We start from the raw sequence: 18308 nt of genomic DNA on the forward strand, positions 1-18308 counted from the left end.
TTTGGACGCAGTGCAACCACTGAACCGCGTCGAGTTCATTAACTTCCTATTTCTTCATACACAATCTGTTGGGAATCAAGTAGGCCCACTAAACATGGGTGATAGGTGAACCATGTTGAGGCATATTCTTTTACTACCGCAGTATGAGAAAATGAACAATTTGGGGAATGGCACATTTGAACCCCTGCAATATTCAGGTACCTCTGAATGCTATCTTGTCTGTGTTTTGTAAATAGTGATATTTAAGTGCTCGTATTTATTTTATACATATCCAAAGATGAATGTTGTGTATGATCAATTTGCGATGGTTGGACCCAGTACAGCAGAATCAAGATACAAATATCCTTGGAACCACTGTCAGTGGTTAAGACAATCAGAATGAACATTACCTGCAAGGCATGTATTGCATAGCTTTGTTGGCTCCCTTTCTTTGTCTCGAGAAATAAAATCCATTGCACCACACATGCAGCGGTAGTCTTGGCATTTTATTTTCGAAGATTGTACGCCAAGTATGTATTACATTACATTGCACTAAATCAAACTTCACTTTAAACAGTTAAAAAAAAAAAAATCTATGTCAACTTGTGAAGGTGAATTCCTTCGACCAGGCACGTAGCTAGGATTTTAATTCGAGGGGCACCCCGCTTATGACAAAATGCTGTGAGGGGGAGGGGGAGAGGAGGCCCCAGCAAAATGGAAGGTTTTGGGGTGGTCGAAACACCATGAGCCCCCCTCCCCCCTGGGGGGGGGGGGGGGAGGCCTTTGACAATAAATGAACAAGGGCCATTCCATACAAGACGACAAAAGTTTGTCTTGTTAACATGAAGTTTTCAGCAAACTAAAGTTTTATCCACATGCCGAGTGCTTCTGCACAGTAAAAAGAATATAACCGTGGCATCCAATCGAAATTTCGATAAAGTCAAAAATTTAATAGCAAAGGTTTCTGTCCTGTCTTCTGTTATAAATAAACACATTATATGAATGGACTGAGTTTTGATCAAATATTATTTTGGAACGTCTGTCTGGCGAGAATCCCTCCTCTTTTTCTCTAGCGAAGATAATTCCTTATGTCCTGTCCAAAACAGCAGTGGAAATATTGTACAACCTAAGAATGTTGACAAGCATCCTATGCATGAGTTTCTCTGGAATTGCTCAGAATAAAAATGAGGATGAGCTTTAGAACCAAGTTTGATATTCTCACAGCAGCAACAAATGACACTCCAGAGCAGTGGTTCTCAATCATTGATGTTTCGCGGACGCCTCGTAGATAGGCGGAGATAATGGAGGACCTCATTTGTGGTGAGGAGAATGGAAAGGTATAGGTTAATCATGATAATGATTTAATAAATGGATATAACTAAGGGCTAGTGTGAAGTAAACTTCTATCATTGACATCAGTGTGTCGAACCGAAAAAAATACGGGTTCGGTTACGGTTCAGGTTCAGGTAAATTTATTTTGTTCCGGTTCAATTAATTCGATCCGCGAACCGGTTCGGGGCGCTGAACCGGTTCGCGAACCGGTTCAGAAATTTTAAATGACAAATTGCAACATCAAAATAAATTACAAATAAAACATCTGAAATCAGCACATACGAAACGGGATACATCGTAGTGTAAGGCTCAGGGATTTCTACCAGGAATGGTTTCTTTATATGCACTCAAAGGTTACCTCACCGACGTTTACGCATTCGGACTTCATCTAATTGGGTCCGACGCAGTAGCTGTAAAATCCGCGACCTCCTTACAAACCCACTTACAAGTAGAACTCGCTAACTATCCCGCCACCTCGGCGTGTAAGCAATTGAAGGAACAGTGGGGAGAGAATACAGCTTTCTTTATTTGAACTAGCCTTCGGTAACTCAAATTAGACCCTTAATTAAAGAAGTTTTCATTAAACAAGATACGGAATATGAAAATCACTTCACCGAACGCAACGCCAGAAGGACGTAATAGGGTAAATATTAAAATAGAAGAGTTCGCTGTCTCACAAATATGTTAGCTTCTAAGTGCCTATACAAAACCGGATGCATTATTATCAAACTCCACAGCCTTTTCTTTTCTCATTCCGATGGAAGCAAGCTTCAAGAACTCGCGCGTTCTAGAAACGTGTTATGAAATGAGCACACAGCAGCATTTAGGATTTACGAGATTGTAGGAAAATGAAGTCCCGTTACGCGATTTTTTATTTTTTTGCACAGCCTTCCAATTCTCTTTCTTCCGTGCAAGCCGCGACCAGCGCAATACTGGTTCCTATGTCAAGATTCATGGATGCAGCGTTTGTCAAGATTCATGGATGCAGCGTTTATATTCCCAAGACTGTGTGGAGAAGAAAAATATGTAAGCGAGGTGTGTGTCAGTTGACGGCACTTAAAAAACAAATGGCATTGATAGCACATTCATTGTCAACAGCGCGTGGCCGAACCGTTTTGACATGAGCCGGTAACCGTTATTTTTTTTTCCGGTTCAGTTCCGGTTCGGGTTCATCGCGATAACAATATAACGGTTCGGATTCGGGTTCAGTTCCAGAAAAAATACCGGTTCGGTTCCGGTTTTCGGTTCAGTTCGGTTCGACACCCTGATTGACATACACACGAGAAAACTCGCCCGAAAATTGGAACGTTTCTTCTCAATGTGAAAAAATACAACTTTTATTGCCGGGCTTGATTGATGAGGAAGAGTTTCGTAGACTCCTAGATTGCCTTCACGGACCCCAACGGGTCTGCAGACCCCCATTTGAGAACCAGTGCTCCAGAGAATGGAAGAACAAGGGAGGTCTTTGCAATTAGTGTGAAGAGCTCTATACACAAGCATAGCAAGGAATTGCTACAAGAGACGTAAGCACCACTGGCACCCAATACTCCCTTGCAAGTGCTGTTGCATTTTAGAGCCAGCTTTTGTAGTCCTTGCGTGCCAGTGTTAGTCTATGCAGACACAGTATAGACTGTTTTGTTGCCAATGTGCCTTACCTATCCAATGGTAATATCATATGAAGTTTAAACCTCAGCTTGCAGTGGGTACATAAAGGCAGTGAAGACTACCTTGTCAAGCACAGCCCAAATCAGACTAAATGCTACGTAGATTCTGGCCTTTTTCTACACATGCACATCTCTTGATATGTGGACTGGCTAATGCACCTTTCACATGCCCTTTTATGCCAACAAGATCCCTGCAGAACACACAATGAGGTGACATGACAGATCAGTTTGGATTTCGTAGGGGAATGCACTCCAGGCAAGCACGCTCAGACTGCACATCTTGGCTCTTGCAATGCGCAGAGTAAACCATAGTTGAACTATATAAAGCAAATGGTAAGCAGGCAACAAAGGCCCTACATTTCCAACGATTATAGGCAGAACTGTGACTTCCCTTGGCAAGAGCAGGAGATGGAACAGTACAAGTTCAGCAACTCGGTCCAACAAATAATCCTCCACGAGCTTGGTCTTCTGCTCCTTGCCACCGCACCTTGCATCACTGCAGACATCTGCTCAGAACTACCTGCCCCTGTTACCTCCTAAATATGCGGCACAAAGGGTGGCACTTAGACGTCAACCTCCGCTGTGGAGTAAGGGGGCGGTGGAACCGCCCGTAGTTTGAGTGTGGCTTGCCTCGACCTGGAACAATGGAAAATTCTAAGTTAGCAACAAGGGTTTCCCCAGGAATTGAAATTAGGGGGGGGGGGGGGGGGGGGGGGGGGGGGGAGGGGGGCATTGAGAATAGAGGAGTCGTTGCAAATTAAGGGGGTGCCTTCAGAAAAACAAGGGAGGTGTACACTTTCCCTAGGTGGTGTGTAGGGAAATCACTCGTCAGCAATGTCCCGTAGAAACTTTGAATATTCTAATAATTATAGCTCGTGAACAGTGTCTGCTATTCTGTTCAATTCACAGCACACATTTACTGCTGGAAGCATTCATGTTTTTCTACTAGTAAAATCCCATATGAACGCCCGCCCCCGAGAGATTGCCCATCCCGCTTTTTTGGCTGAATATCCATGTCGTAAAAATTCCGAAACATTGAGCACCCCCAATTTCCTCCGAACATCGATCACACAATGTTCGTCGCGAATCCACCCTTTTCCCCGGATGTGGCGCCACCTATCGGCAGACATTGAAACCTGGTTGTGACTGGGTTTTAGGGTTTCTTGGCTGGAAAACAAGGGCATCATTAGGTTTGATCTTTGCCCATTGCTAGGTTTGTTTTCCAGTGCGTCGGCTTTCTGTCTAGTTTCTGTGGCTCCGCTACTTTTCGGTGACAACCGAGGATGGCCGAGGACATCGCTTTCCAGTTTCAGCCCGATGACAGGGTTCTGAAGCCACCGCGGTTTGTGGGACAAAGTGTGGCAATACCTGCACTACAAGACGGACCCACTGTGACAAGCCCACCGAGGATGGGTTTTTAAAGAAGAGGGTTATGTCAGCAACGTTAGATGGAACATCTCAGATGGCTTTGGGATATGCCTCGTCCGGGGCGTCTACCTTCCGTCAATGAAGAAGGCGCTGCACACATTATCGGCACGGTTCTCAACAAGCACCGGAAGAGTCATAGGCGGCATTGGTAGGCTGTTATTTCCTACCTTTATTGGAAGCGCAATCTTTCCATCGCTCGTAGCAATCGAGCTTGTCGTTGTTTCGTGTCAGCGAACACAGTCGTCACAAAGTTTAGGTGATGTTCGTACAGCTATGTTTTCCTGCCTAATAAAGCGGCAACGTAATAATCCTGCAACTTTCTAGCGTGCTTTTCTTAGGTGCGATTAAAGTGATTGACCTGTGACAACATTATTTTTGTGGGCTCAATTTTTCGCAAATTTTGGAAATATTTTGTGGGCATAAAACTTTACAATTGGGAGTAGTTTGCTATGTATTCTTTACCACAGAGTAACATGTTTGCGGGATCTATTTTTCGCAGTAATATTTAAGTTGAGAAATTTGCAAAAATCAGGCTCTCCCAAAATAAAGTTGTTTATACAGTCGAGTATGCTCATTTGCCTCCCAAGCCTATGTAGGGCCTGACGGGTCAACACCCTTCACCGCGCAAACCCATGCTGCTTTTCCATCAAGGTCGAATTTCTCCGCAGGAAACTGAAAAAAACTCGTCCCCTCCGGTACAGTTTCCGACATCCAAATGCAATGCAGTGCTTTGGCATCGTTCAACACACCGGGAATCACACGGCGCTGCTTGCACCAAACAAAATGGCAGTCTTCTTTTCCCCCCTTCCTATCCGGCCCAGCAACAAGTGCACTTTGTACTCAAACCGTGAAGCTGTTCCGGCTTTCTTTCTTTCTTGTCACAGGTACGGTATCTGTACGTGTGACAAGCGAGTTTGCAGCAGTTCCCTCGTGTTTATTACACTGTGAAATGCGAATCTGCTGTGTCCGCGATCTATGGCATCTGCTCCCGTGACATGCAAGTTTGTAACAGGTTCTCGCATTCTTCTTTTTTTTGTCTGTGATTTGCACGCACAATATTGGTTCTCGTGATACGCTAGTTTGTAGCAGTTTCCCGCGCACTTATCACACAGTAAAACGCGAATCTCCTGCGTCGTCAAGGCAGATGTCGGAAACTTATTTTGAACCTGAGGTTCGAAGATCAAACCAAGGGGTTCAAAAGGTTCGAAAACATTTTGAAATGTAGAACTCTGGTCTAGTGCCACAGGTTTTCCGTGGCCATTTAAATCTAACTTTAAGGAAAGGAAGGACGTAGAAGAATACATACAACCCAAAGCTGGGACTGCCAGGAGAGCATCGTGGCCAGCTCAGATCAGATTTTGGCAGAGAGAATGCACACAGTGTGCGCCGAATGTGCAGATATCTTGGTTATTAAACTTGTTTTAATTATACCACTTTAGAATCGTGTCCTTTCCTGTCACAGATAGTGAGCCCTGGTTGTCAATAGCCCAGTCTGTCTACAAAGAGTCATCTTCAAAATTCACTGTCTAGAAAAATTGAAAAAGTTGTCTAACTAAAAATCAACAAAATTTTTTTAACAATAAGCTTCAAACTCAACTGCAATTTTTCGTTTTTATTTTTACCAATAACCATAATAAGTCTGTTAACAGACTTATTATATTTTTTGATTAACTTCTTGTCTTTCCTTGAAATCAGCACCGCCATATCTGTCTGAACTCTAATAACAGCAATTCAGAAAATTCAATCATATTTGATGCTCTTTAAATTCAGAAATATAAAAATAGTGCAAGAGTGCAGGCTCGCAGCAATGACAATTTTTTGTGTTACACGTTTACAAAGGGTCAATCTTGAGCATTTCGCACATCTTGAGCAATGCAGTACCAGAAATGGTACAGCATTGAAAATACAAGAAAAAAAAATACGTTGTTCCTACGATGCACGGGGAGAAAAACGAAAACAAACCATCTGCTTGACGGTGGCAGTGATGTGATTGGCCTAAGCCGTTTTGGAGCACCTTTCGGAGAAGCCAAAACAGTGTTTTTGAGCAGAAAAAGTGGCCTTTGGAGCAGCCAAAACAGTGTTTTGGAGCAGCAAAAGTAGCTTTTAAAGCAGATATTCTAATAAAAATAAAAATATTTGTTTTAAATGCTGGACACACCAAGGGAATCTTGCTCGCCGAAATACACCAATTATGGTCAAGTTCGGCAACCTGAGAGTCTTTCAAGATGTAACTGAAATGCCAATGACATGACACATTTCTTTTTGCTTTTCGAAACATTCTGCAAGGCTGGGGCAAGCTTTGCTTTAGCTTAAGATAGTAATGAATGTCCAATTTCAATGTCTCCAAAGAGACATTGCGACATCCCACAAGTGTACAGTGCTGTAGGCGTTGCCAAGCAATTCCGAAAAACCGCTTGCCATCGTTTTTTACTGATTGCCGACGTGCCAGATTTTCGTCTAAAGTAATTAAATGTAAAACAATGAATTGCAAGCGTCCCGGCTGGTGCCTCTGTCATGCAATTATGTTTGCATTGTTGGTTCGCATGCACGTGAGGGCAACACCGGCAGGCTTGCAGGTGCACGTGCTTCGTCGCACAAGCGAAACGGCTGTTCGATCGAAACCGAAACCATGCCTCTCCGCTCCGTTGCCAACTGGTTGCCATAAGTCTATGCAAAAGCATGCAACAAAAAAGAGTCCAGCGCCGCTTCTTGCAAGGCCGGCAGGCGAGGTACGAGCTAAACACAGAAGAAAAGAACCTGAGCGCATTGATGCAAGACATCGCGAGCCAGGGTCGCTTTGTGCAACGACTGAACTCGAGACAAACAAGCGCGCTCTGCGGGTTTAGCGTGCAGACATTCCCTTCTTTGCTTTAGCTCACTTCAACTTTTCTTCGCGACACATTTTTCGCGTACCGGGGTCCCTCTCGAAAGAAAGCCCACCAAGAGAAACCTAGGTAATCAATACTTCGACACAGCAGTCTTTGAGATAGACAGGGATTTTTGTAGCAGCGTATGTTTTAAACAAGAACATGAATGTTGATGAACATGCGGCGGTCCTTATGTTTCAGTTTAGGAAGCTCCATATCTGCAACATCGTGTGGCCGTTGATTTCAGGAGCGAGAGCTTCAGCTCAAAAAGTAACTCCCGCCGTGCCGAAACATAGTTTCGTTTCACAGCGTCACGCCATGGCTGGTACCCAGCACGCTAGCGTCGCAGCACACACACACGCCGGCATCTATCAATTAAAAAAAAATAAAAATAAAAAAAAAACGCAAGACGAGATTTACGCTTACGAGACGACGAGAGCGTGAAAGAAGAGACGGCATGGCGGAAAAAATCATGCAAAAAACCATGGACGATTGATGCAGGGTATTTTGTGTCGGGCGGCCGTTTGCGCCGCCTAGCTCATGCATGCTCAGTTACGGTACTTAGTTTAGTTTCGGTTTTGAAAGGCGACCAAAATTTGCCCTTTGGCGCAGGCTTGGCGCAGATTACCCATATTTTGGCAAAATGTAGCAGGATGTAGCAGTGTTAGCCCCTTGGCGCAGTTTGGCGCAATTGGCGCAGCCATCACATCACTGCGGTGGACGTCACTACCCGCAGATGGCACCTTTTCCTTTTCTCGTATTTTTCTCAGGAACTCACTCAATCTGGGTATGACAAATGCACCACCTAAAGACACCTTTGTGAAGTTTCACTGACCTCGATTGATTGGCTTATTGCAAGATTCTGTTTTACGACTCAATGGCGCTCATGTACATTCCGCAGATAGACTGGGTATGCTCGTGCAGCTACAAACTATGAGTTGACTTACGGCCGAGGCAGAGAGGAGTCGAGAGGACTGCCCGCCCGGGAGTGGACCCTAGACGATGCCGCAGAGGACAGGTTGCGTCTGGAGGCCATCTGACGCAGTGTGTTGGTGGCACGTTCGATGGAGCTGTGCTGCTCTAGCTGCACACTGGGCAATCGACCAATGGATGTCCAAGCGGGTCAACTACGAGCTACTGGCATACTCACCTCGGAACGTCCTCCCTACAATGGGGGAAAAAGAGAACAATCCTTTTAGATAGAAAGCACTGCACTTCATGCTGCCAGAATGGTTGGGTCAATATGCCTCCACCACTTTTATTCTGTCAGAAAGCTTGTCAGTACGTAAATTTGCTGTTACCCAGTTTGGGTACCTGTTGTATATCCAGTAGTCAAGGGACACAAAACCAAGAGAAAAAAAAATTGAATGAATACTACTTGGCTCTTGTTTGCACACTATGGTGCACAAAATATGTCTACAGCTCTTATATAAAAAAAGCGAAAGCATACGCAATTCTGGCTCACCCCAAGTGTCCTTAATCTATATTTTAAAGAAGAAAGATGTCCACATTGATCATAAAATGAGAAGGACGATTCCAGTAATCTGGGACTCAGACGAAAAAAATGTAAGATCGTCAGGCAATTTGAGGGCAAGCTCTGGAGTCTGGAAATACACATTCAACTAGTATTTCACCCCATAATCCCTAAAAATAAGCAGGTGTTTAAATACCTATTTCTTCGAGCAAGAGTGTTAGTTATTGCAACACGCTAGCCCTCTTAGATCATCCCACTGCTCTCATGGTCAGGTAGCACAGCAGAAGTCAGCCCATCTTCAACTCAGTCCGACTTTTCAAACTTTGGCAGAGCCCTGCACAAAAATGGGGTGTGTCATACTCACTCGTGATGGCAGCACATGACGCACACGAGCGCACTGAGCAAGACGGCCGTGGCGCAGGCCGGGACCACGAGCGAGAGCAAGAAGTCGGCCAGAAAATCCCGCCGGGGTATGTGATCAATACCAGGAGGATCAAAGCTGTCTTCTTCCAGGGAAATTGGGGAAAAGGCCAGGTCGTGATGCTGCATCATGCCCTCTCCATCCAAGCGTTCCGGGAGCTGTGTAAAGCACCTTTTGTCAGTGCAACCAATTTCACTCGCTAACAACCTTCAAGCTTTTCAGCTTACTAGCAGTGCCCCAGAACTGAGTGGCCACAAACTTGTGCTTCAATAGGTGCAAAATTTAGCAACTGTGCCTGCTATTAGGTAAGCAAATCTTTCATAATAATTGACCAAGGTCAAAAACATTATAGACGAGTGTGAACACAAAAGACATGGTACATTGAAACTTTTATGCACAGGGGGTGCATATGACCTTTCAGGTTTGTCATCCACAACCTTAGACAAATAATATGAGGGGTGGGGGTGAGGATAGCAAGTGACCTACAGTTGACTCATTGATTCACACTCCAGGAAGCCACAAAATTTAGTTTGAAATATCAGAAGTTTGAATTATCACAAATTCATCTAAATATGATGTGAGGCAAAGTAGCGATTTGTTATAAGCAGGTGATCGGGACATCTCAGCCTGACACACACTTTTGCATAACAGCGACAGTTCAATTTTGAAAAATTTACTACAATGTAGATATTTATATTCACAAAGTTCCCGTTTCTTTTTATTGCAACAGGTGCGCGAGTGTACCATCCCGCTTTGAACGTGTGCTTTTCACCTAAGCGCACGACTACAATATTCGTGCTTTTTAAAGTGTTGATCACAACAGATTAGCGCCGTTGGGTGCGCTTCTTACCGCAAAGAATTAACACCCCGTACCGCGAGCTTTGTGGGTGTAGCTTCTCTGCAATGCACCGGTGCTCTGTAAAAAGCGTGCTCAATGGGGCTAACTCGTTCCGATCAACACTTCCAAGAATATGAATATAGCTATTCATCTCCTAGTGAATATCACACTATACCAAAGTACTATTAAACAGTTTTCCACAGTCTCAAGATGCAAGTTTTACATCTGGATCTTAAGTAGCTGTTATCTCTCCACAAATGTTGAAATTCTGTTGCCAACACCAAATGGGGCCCTTTAAAGTGTAAAAGGGGTAGGGAAACGAAATTCCAGCGCCCATTTTTTAGCTTTAATGTGTTGCATGTTGCAGCATAACCTCAAAAATACCAGTCTTTTGCTGAAAGGCACAAGCAAACTAATTTTAAAGCTAATTAAACAATCTTTCAATGTGCACCTGGTGGATGCATGTGGAGCCTATTTGAGAGCCAATCTAGCAACATTGGGGAACTTGCTACATAGTCATGACATAGCAAGTCCCATTGGAGCAGTGCCGCTCTTTGGAATTTTAACATTTTCCTTCTTAGCTTTCCTCCCGTGCATTGTACCAAACAGTCCAAAAATACAGAAAGGAGGGACTCCCCTCTTTCTCATACCGTCATTTGTGCACCCGGATACAGCCATTCTCCCCCTAGAAGATTAGCCCGTCTGTCAAAACTCGGACACAAGTTGCTTTTCCCACCCCGTACAGCCCTAAGCTGACAGTGTCGTGGAAGCTATGCGCTCCTTGGGCTAGCCTTACGGTCGTCACCCCACGGGTACTTCGAAAGACTCGGCTGTAACGCGTTGACGCTATTGACACCACCACAACGCTGACAACGGCACCAACGGCAAAGCTCATAACCACGCCAGCATTGCTACTTCACGAATGCAGGGAATCTTTTCTTTCTGTTTTTGTTTGCACTGGATATCCCATGATGCATCGTGCTCTCCGTTCGCTTCTCTTTGAGTGCTTACTCGAGTGCAGTGTTTGGAAAGAAAAATATAGCCAGTCGTTCAAAATACAAACAAGCGATTATCATTTACGGTTATTATCCGTCATGCTTGACTCATTTCGGAACGAAATTTGAATATTTCAATTTTTGTTTCCGTACCCCTTTAAAGTGGACATTAATCAGCCCAACTGAAAGACCCCTCAGCTGCATGATTTTGTAGATACAGTGGAGCCCGGTTATATCTAGAGCTCAGTGTTTTCGGATAAATCCAAAAAAAACTTAGTAAACCACTCGCAATAAAATTTTGGTCAATTCGGATTTATCCAATAAACTCTGAATATTTGCCAACTAAGCTCACTCTAATTAGCATTTGTCGAGGCCTTTGGTATTAGCGGAGACGTGCGGAAATTTCAACTGGAGCTTAAGTTTACATATTTTTGTATATCAAATTATCAATATATCGAACTATTTTACGATCCCCTGTGAATTCGATATAACCGGGTTCAACTGTAGGTCTTTAGCCCCTTCTGCAGTGAGAAACTCCATTTGACATCCGCCTTCTACATTGGTAGTGTGGCCAAAGCCCTGAGCAAGGAGTTTTTTTATGTTGCCATCAACAGGCAACATCAAGAATGAGTGGAGTGTGCACGTTGATAAGGTAGCCAAGCAAGCACCATCAATGGCTGACACAGAAGGGAAGGGCACATAAGCGGATGCAAAAAAAAAAAAAAGAACAATATATAAGATAGAAATACTGCCACACACAAAGGCAGTTCTGTGGCCAAACTAACCGTGATTAGTCGGAATCCACACCAGTCGGACAAAAAATTCTTCCTCCGGAAGCGGTACTCAGCCGAGGTGCGTTTATAGTCAGGAGGGCAGGGAACGCGATTTCTGAGCTGGTTGGCCTCCAGTTCCAGTGTACGCAGGTCCTGAGAGAAGTTGGCCGTGCCTCCGATGCGCACCACCACCCTGGACAGAAGAGGGACGCACCCATCGGTACAAGCCTCGGGCCGGCCATCACACAGACTTCAACGGTATCCAGTAGTACAATTATAATCATCTGGATATAGTCATTCAAAAGGTGCCACCAAAAGCAAAGCATGACAATTTAAGGTGGTGTGGTAGCTGCTGGTGTGGAACACACTTACTGACGAGACACCTGCTCAGTTTACCCGCACTGCGATGCTTGCATTCCTTTAATGTGTGAAGAAGGTGAGCGACGTCTCTTTGAGAGACATCACCTGCCATTCGGAGGCTTCCAGGAGGCTCCTTTTCGAGTTCTTTCAACCAGCTATTGCTATTTTCCACATGAAGAGCCTAAGATTATTTCCAGCTGTCAGAAATAACATTCAATGTATGTTCATTCATATTTTTCAGTAACTGCAGAAAACTAAGACTTATACGTAGGGCCCTTCGTTTCAGGGTCAAACCCAAAATGTCCCTATATTTATACCCCAAATATATTTTTTGAAAATTGGGTTAAACACACTTTTTCCCCGAATTCAAAACAAATATCTAACAATTTTCAAGTTTTTTGGCATTGTAGAAATCTCATTAACAAGACTTGTTGAAAGTGTGCATGACAGAAGCAACGCAAAAAATATTCAAATAATATTTTCTGGGGAAAAAAAAAATATTTTCACAAACGCAATTTTGATAAGAGAGCGCCACCCCAGACTACCGAATGCTGTGCTGACTGACGTTGCTCTGCGTTGCAAACGGAGGCTTTGATGATGAGAAAACATTACCTCAGTTAAAATATGTCTGAAGACTGGACAGGTCTATCGTGACAGAAATGCTGCGCCTGCAGACGATTATGCGTATCAAGAAAAATTTGTTGAAAATTGAAATGACCAAGTCAGCCCTTCTACCATGTACTAATACAATGAACTGCACATTAATTACTTGTTTGTGTAAATAAAACATTCTATGTCCTAAAACCCATGAATACTCCTATTGTCAGTTATAGTTATTGATTAAAATTCAACACATCCACTGCCTATCTCACAACTTGAAGGGGATAGCCTCCCGGTTTGACATGCCTATTGTTTTTTCGGCACCGGAGAAACTCAAGACTTTGCCCCAAAGTCAACATGCCAAAAAACACCACCGACCAATGAGACGCAAGACACGTGCGCAAGTATATTAGCTGCTGCGTTGGCAATGTGTATCACATCCCGTGCACTTGTGGAAAAGTTTGTGTGGGACAAACTGGCCAGTGCGTAAACATTAGACAGCGGGAGCATGCCGTTTCGCTCAAATCGTTAAGTGGCCATCCAGCCACTTAGCTGTACACGTGCAAGACTGTGGTTGTTCCCCAGTGTTCGACGATACGTTGATTCTAAAGCGTTCTCACAACAAGAGAGCTTGTGAACTTTATCAAGACTATTTTGTCAAAAGGAGCATCCCGTATTAGCACACCGTCTGTGGTACTGTTAGTCAAAGAACAGTTATACTTGGAACAATTCATATGACTTTTCTCAACACCTACATTTCAATTTGATGATGTTTCTTTTAATTATTTTCTTGTTTAAAAAATGTTTTCAATGCGTTGATTTTCCTTTCCTTTTCTTATGCTTTCTTCTTTTTGATGGCTCTTCTTCATCACTCATGATTCCCTCACTTCCTTTTTGTCCTTTTCAACTTATTTCAATACATGTCAGTCAGTTGTAAGAAAGTGCTCTGTCCTGTCCCCTTCTCTTTGCTTCCCAATTATTTGCACTTTTTCACTTTATAGTTATTGATTTTTATATAGTACAACCCAAAAACCCGAATTTCATACTAGTTTCTAGAAAAACCTGTTGCCGCACAATTTTCACCTCCAGAATTTTTTTTAAATATAAAACCCAAAAACGGAAGGCCCTGCTTATATGGTGGTTCTTTAGAAACCTGTTGGACATACAGAGACGGCGTTATACTCCGTTCACCCCTAAGCTGAGACTGCAGTGGAAGCTACGTCCTCGCTGGACCTGTCATACGCCTCTTTTGCCCCGTCATCACGGGGCAAAAGAGGGTCAGGTGATAAGAGGGAGGCGGCTGATTGGTCCAGCGGCCACGTAGCTCCCACCGTGGTCTCAGCTTAAATGTGTAGTGTAACGATTTTATTGTTGAAGGAGTTGGCAGTTTGTATTTTTTACACTGTTTATCCAAGCACAAGTGACCAAAAACGCATTACCTTGCCCCGAAAAACTGCTATTCCGCTGCGTAATCGCAAAGAAACGAATTATTTGCCAATCTCCAGCCAAGTGTGGCGGTTACGGGAACTATGATGACAGCGTCTATGGGGAATTCGCGGAAATCAATAAAACCTGCCTCCCTCCGCTGCGACACTTGCCGTCAGCACCATGGCGAACAGCACTTTGTGTTGATCGCTCGCCATGACCTTCGACGATGCTAATCTTTTAAAAGTCGACAATCGCGGAGGAAGCGGCTGGGGACTCTGAAGAGAGAACCCAAGGGGAAACCACATGATCCCCCAGAGTATGTCACTCGAAAGGCGACCAAGGCACTTTGACCTTCAATTTGTTTCATTTTTTAATATAAAATCTAGTGCTCGCAAGAAATAACAATGTTCTGTTCTTCGTTCTATAGGTGACACAGAGTAATTTCCGCAGTTAATTGGCCACCGAAAATCGTTGCATCGCCCCTTCGAGGGTGAACGAAGTAGAGGCATAGGCGACTGAGAAGTTGGCCCCATTCTAGCAATGGGGCCCTGCAACTGCCAGAGAGGCCCCATGCTCTTGCCGACTAGCGTTTCTTTACTTGTCTTCTCAGAAAAATTAAAAAAGAAAAAAAGACGAAGCAACAATGGCCTTTTTCCCTAGTTGGCTTGTTTTTCTGTGCCTCTTGCCCTTCGACAGAAGACAAAGCTTCGTTGAATTCTCAACCAAAAAGTTTGGTCATGCACTGCCATTCTGAAAAAAAAAAAAAAAAAAAAAAAATCTGCGAGCTACTCTTTTTTATTTTAATAAAAAACAAAAGTGTGTATTCTGCCTAAAAAAGCTTCCTGTTTTTCTTTCTCTTTCTAATTTGATTTCTAGAGAGTGATGCCACAATCAGAAGACACAAAAAGATAAACCGAACCCAAGGTAGTGTAGTTGAAAGATAGAAAATCACTGCATGTCACTGCGTAACATGCAGTGAAGTTCCTCAAATCTTATTTGGAAACTGATATGCTAATCCTTAATGACCCATCGGGATGATGAAAAACAGCGCGAAACACACACAGAAACGAGAAATACAAACAAGGCAAGGCACTGACTATCAACTTTTTTTATTTTGAAAACACGCAGGTATGGGGTCCTTTTGTTTCACTGTGGTGTCACTTCTTTTTCTCTCACTGTGGAGTCGCTACTTTTTTTTCTTCGAAGGAGAAGTCATACATGGTCCAAAAAGGCCATCTCACTGACCCCGAGGTTCACTGATAGTTGGCTCACGGGCATTGTTTTCTTTTTTGCAATATGGTAGGTTCTCAATAATCTCCCTAAATAACTGAGTTTGATGTTTGTACAAGATATTTGTGTCGCTGAACAATGATTTGCAGCTGCAGTACTGGCAATGTATTGATAAATGGAATTACACTCCACCTTTTAACGAACTGTGATGTTTGCGAAGTCTGATGTTTAAGCATCGCCCCATTTGAACGATGTACGAGTGTCCGCAGGAGAATGGGATTTCATGAACTGTCCTCATCGGGACTTTATTTGAAGAAAAATAAATGAAACGGAAGGACACAAAATGGTTTCGGAATGTTTTCCTTAGCTGGACAAACCAAAGAACTAAATGCACTTTTTTTTTTAATCATTAGAGGCATACTGCAAAGTATAGAACCTTATTTCTGTACCCTTTGGAATATACAAAATATGCACAGAGAAAGTGAACATTCACACAGTTCTGCTTTCTCAGTTTGCAGGTATATTTTGTCACTTTTTGGAACATTTGCTTATTTGAGTTTATCTTTTGTACATGAGAATGCAATCAAATATAGAGGCACACAGAAACCTAATGTAAAAAAATTATTTTGAACTATTCATATATACCCCTCTCCTTTTTTCGGTTTAGTTTTTCCTCTGGGCCTTGCGCTGTCGAATGCCGGCTCTATCAACACGTGCAAAAATACTCCAGAAGGTGGGTGAAGACATGATCAAAGTAATAAGAAAATTGGGGTGTTATCAATGCCAGGGCTCGCTCTAAGATCGGTGGGAAGAATGGGTCCCAGCACGGAGCGTTCTGAAATTTTTATGAAAGATGTACTTTTGTGGATGATTTTACCCAATGAAATTTCAAGGCGTAGCTCCTTTTCTGTAAAAAATAAGAATACCCTTGTGATGCTCAATGGTGGCTGCAGAAGCAAACGACCAAACAAACTGAGGGTTCTGCTTGCACTGGCATCTCCCAAGAGGAGAAGAGAGTAGATGACGATGTCACCTGATTTCAAGCAAGTGAGTTGTCTGCTTGCTACACCTATTGATAGATGGCGTCACAAGCACAACCCTCAGCTAACTCAGTCGTCTGCATCCACCATTGGCCATGTGAAGGGTAAATTGTTCTCAATTTTTTATGGGAAGGGAACTATGCGTCACAACTTCACAAGGTAAAATCCACTAGTAAAACAAAAATACACGTCTTTGATGAAAATTTGATATTGCTATGTGCAGGCACCAAATTTTCTGGCCGATATTAGAGAGAGCTCCAGGATTGACATAACATCCTATACATGACGTGTGACATCACAGATGTGCTTAACCTGGGAGATTTTGCAGCATGCGAGTAATTTACTGAGAAAAAGAAAATTTGCAAAGATTCTCTCTCCTACCCTTCTTTATCTTTTGGGTTGACGGGAACTCTGCCTCCAATGTCCACCACAGAGGCCACCTTGGTAACATAGATGACGGGGCTGTTTTTCCACAGATGATCTCGAAATATTTCTTCCAAGCCTGACAGCCAGTTTCCATCAAAGAGGTCTTCAATATTCAGATTCAAGAACTTCATCTCCACCTCGTAAAGTGCTTCACCTTAAAAACCAAACAAAATGTATGCTATTAATGAGGAAAACCTGTCCCGGGGGAGAGCGTAACACAGACATGCGGTTGTTTTGACCTTCTTTACTCACTCTGGCGCTTTTCCACTTGAAGACTGACCACCCGAAGAGAAGTCTTGTAATTGTACTTGTTGATGGCGCAAATCTGGAACCCATAACGTTGGCGTTAGCGAATTAGGCACACGCGCGAAGCCAGTTCTGTTTACCTCAATGTTGAGCTCTCCATGATCATGATAGGAGCCATACAGAAGCGCTCGGTCCGAATTGCTTGGTTGCCTTAAAAACATCCACTTGGGGAGGTCAGGTTTTCCTAGCAAGGCAGCTCTGAATTCTGTACTTCCGTAGCTACCTAAAAGGAACAACACTGACGCTCCGAGGACTCGTACAAAGCCCAACATGGCAGTCACTCGGGTGACAGGTCAGTCTCACTCAAAATCACATGCGGTGGTATTTCGAATGCAAAGAGCTGCATACACACCTATGGATGCATCGAACATGTTCTTGTCTATGTAGAAATGAAAGACCTGAGTAGTCTGCAAAAGCTCGTTCTGGACATCTTGCACTTTCAAGCCTGAAATGAGCAAAGAGAGGCCAAAAACAAATTCGAAAGCGCCCGTGAAAAAGAAAAGAGAAAAAACAGAATCACCCCGAGAGTGCCGCAGAGAGGGACGGTCCCGCGCGATTCATCCCACTTACCGAGCACGCAGCCTCCAAACAAAAACACTGCTCGGGCTAGTGCCTGCAACATGACCGCAGCTCTCCGCTCTGCGGGAAGATGGGGCGTTTTCCGCAGCTCGTTGCCGATGTTGTTGTTTTTTCCTTCGACGGCGGATCCTCGGCGGACGCGCGGAGTCAGTATTTACTTCTAATCGATCGGCTTCCCTTCAACTCGCTTCCCATACATGCCATACATGGACAGCGAGAGCCCGCTGTCCGTCGGCGGTGACGGTAAACCACGCCGGATGGGGCAAACGCCGGGAAAGATCATTACTACCACGACCACTACGGCAACGCGGCGCTGCCGGGCCGCCGGGCTCGGGCTCTGGTCTAGGGAGCCCCCCTACTCTGGTCGGGCGAGCCGGGCGCCACCAGTGGGCGCCACCGCATTTACCACTTAGTGAGGGTGGGCGCAACTCAAAACCTGGAGAGCGTTTGCAATTTAATGGCGGCGCCTGAGGGAGAGGATTCGAGAAAGGATATGCGCCAGTGTTGCCTGCACGAGAGCAGGCGCCCGCTCTGTTGCAACTCTGTTGCTCCATGCGCCTTTCCTCCT

General features: G+C 44.1%; 1 protein-coding gene across 2 annotated transcripts; it reads right to left on the reverse strand.

Annotated features, from left to right (window-relative positions):
- Positions 1–2507: 2507 nt before the first annotated feature.
- On the reverse strand, positions 2508–17996 carry LOC8032443 (epsilon-sarcoglycan). Of its 2 annotated transcripts, none has more exons than XM_029990969.4 (10): positions 17732–17996; positions 17514–17606; positions 17242–17384; positions 17108–17180; positions 16811–17009; positions 11784–11964; positions 9109–9323; positions 8421–8435; positions 8218–8361; positions 2508–3611 (listed from the first exon to the last, which is right to left on the reverse strand). In XM_029990969.4, exons 1-10 carry the CDS (start codon positions 17781–17783, stop codon positions 3539–3541), a joined length of 1188 nt encoding a protein of 395 aa, XP_029846829.1. In that variant the 5' UTR covers positions 17784–17996; the 3' UTR covers positions 2508–3538. The 2 variants fall into 2 exon arrangements, with proteins under 2 accessions (XP_029846829.1, XP_029846828.1); XM_029990968.3 differs by having other exon boundaries at positions 17242–17399.
- Between the last annotated feature and the right edge of the window lie 312 nt (positions 17997–18308).

This window comes from Ixodes scapularis, unplaced genomic scaffold (genome assembly GCF_016920785.2).
Source record: "Ixodes scapularis isolate PalLabHiFi unplaced genomic scaffold, ASM1692078v2 PGA_scaffold9__187_contigs__length_104089568, whole genome shotgun sequence".
Lineage (NCBI taxonomy): Eukaryota > Metazoa > Arthropoda > Arachnida > Ixodida > Ixodidae > Ixodes > Ixodes scapularis.

Excerpts from the sequence above, each read along its gene's own strand:
- LOC8032443 (XM_029990968.3), bottom strand. The coding sequence starts at position 17,783 with ATGTTGCAGGCACTAGCCCGAGCAGTGTTTTTGTTTGGAGGCTGCGTG. Across the intron at positions 17,607-17,731 it reads GTTTGGAGGCTGCGTGCTCG|GCTTGAAAGTGCAAGATGTC; the intron begins GTAAGTGGGATG and ends TGCTCATTTCAG. Across the intron at positions 17,400-17,513 it reads CATGTTCGATGCATCCATAG|TGTTGTTCCTTTTAGGTAGC; the intron begins GTGTGTATGCAG and ends TCGGAGCGTCAG.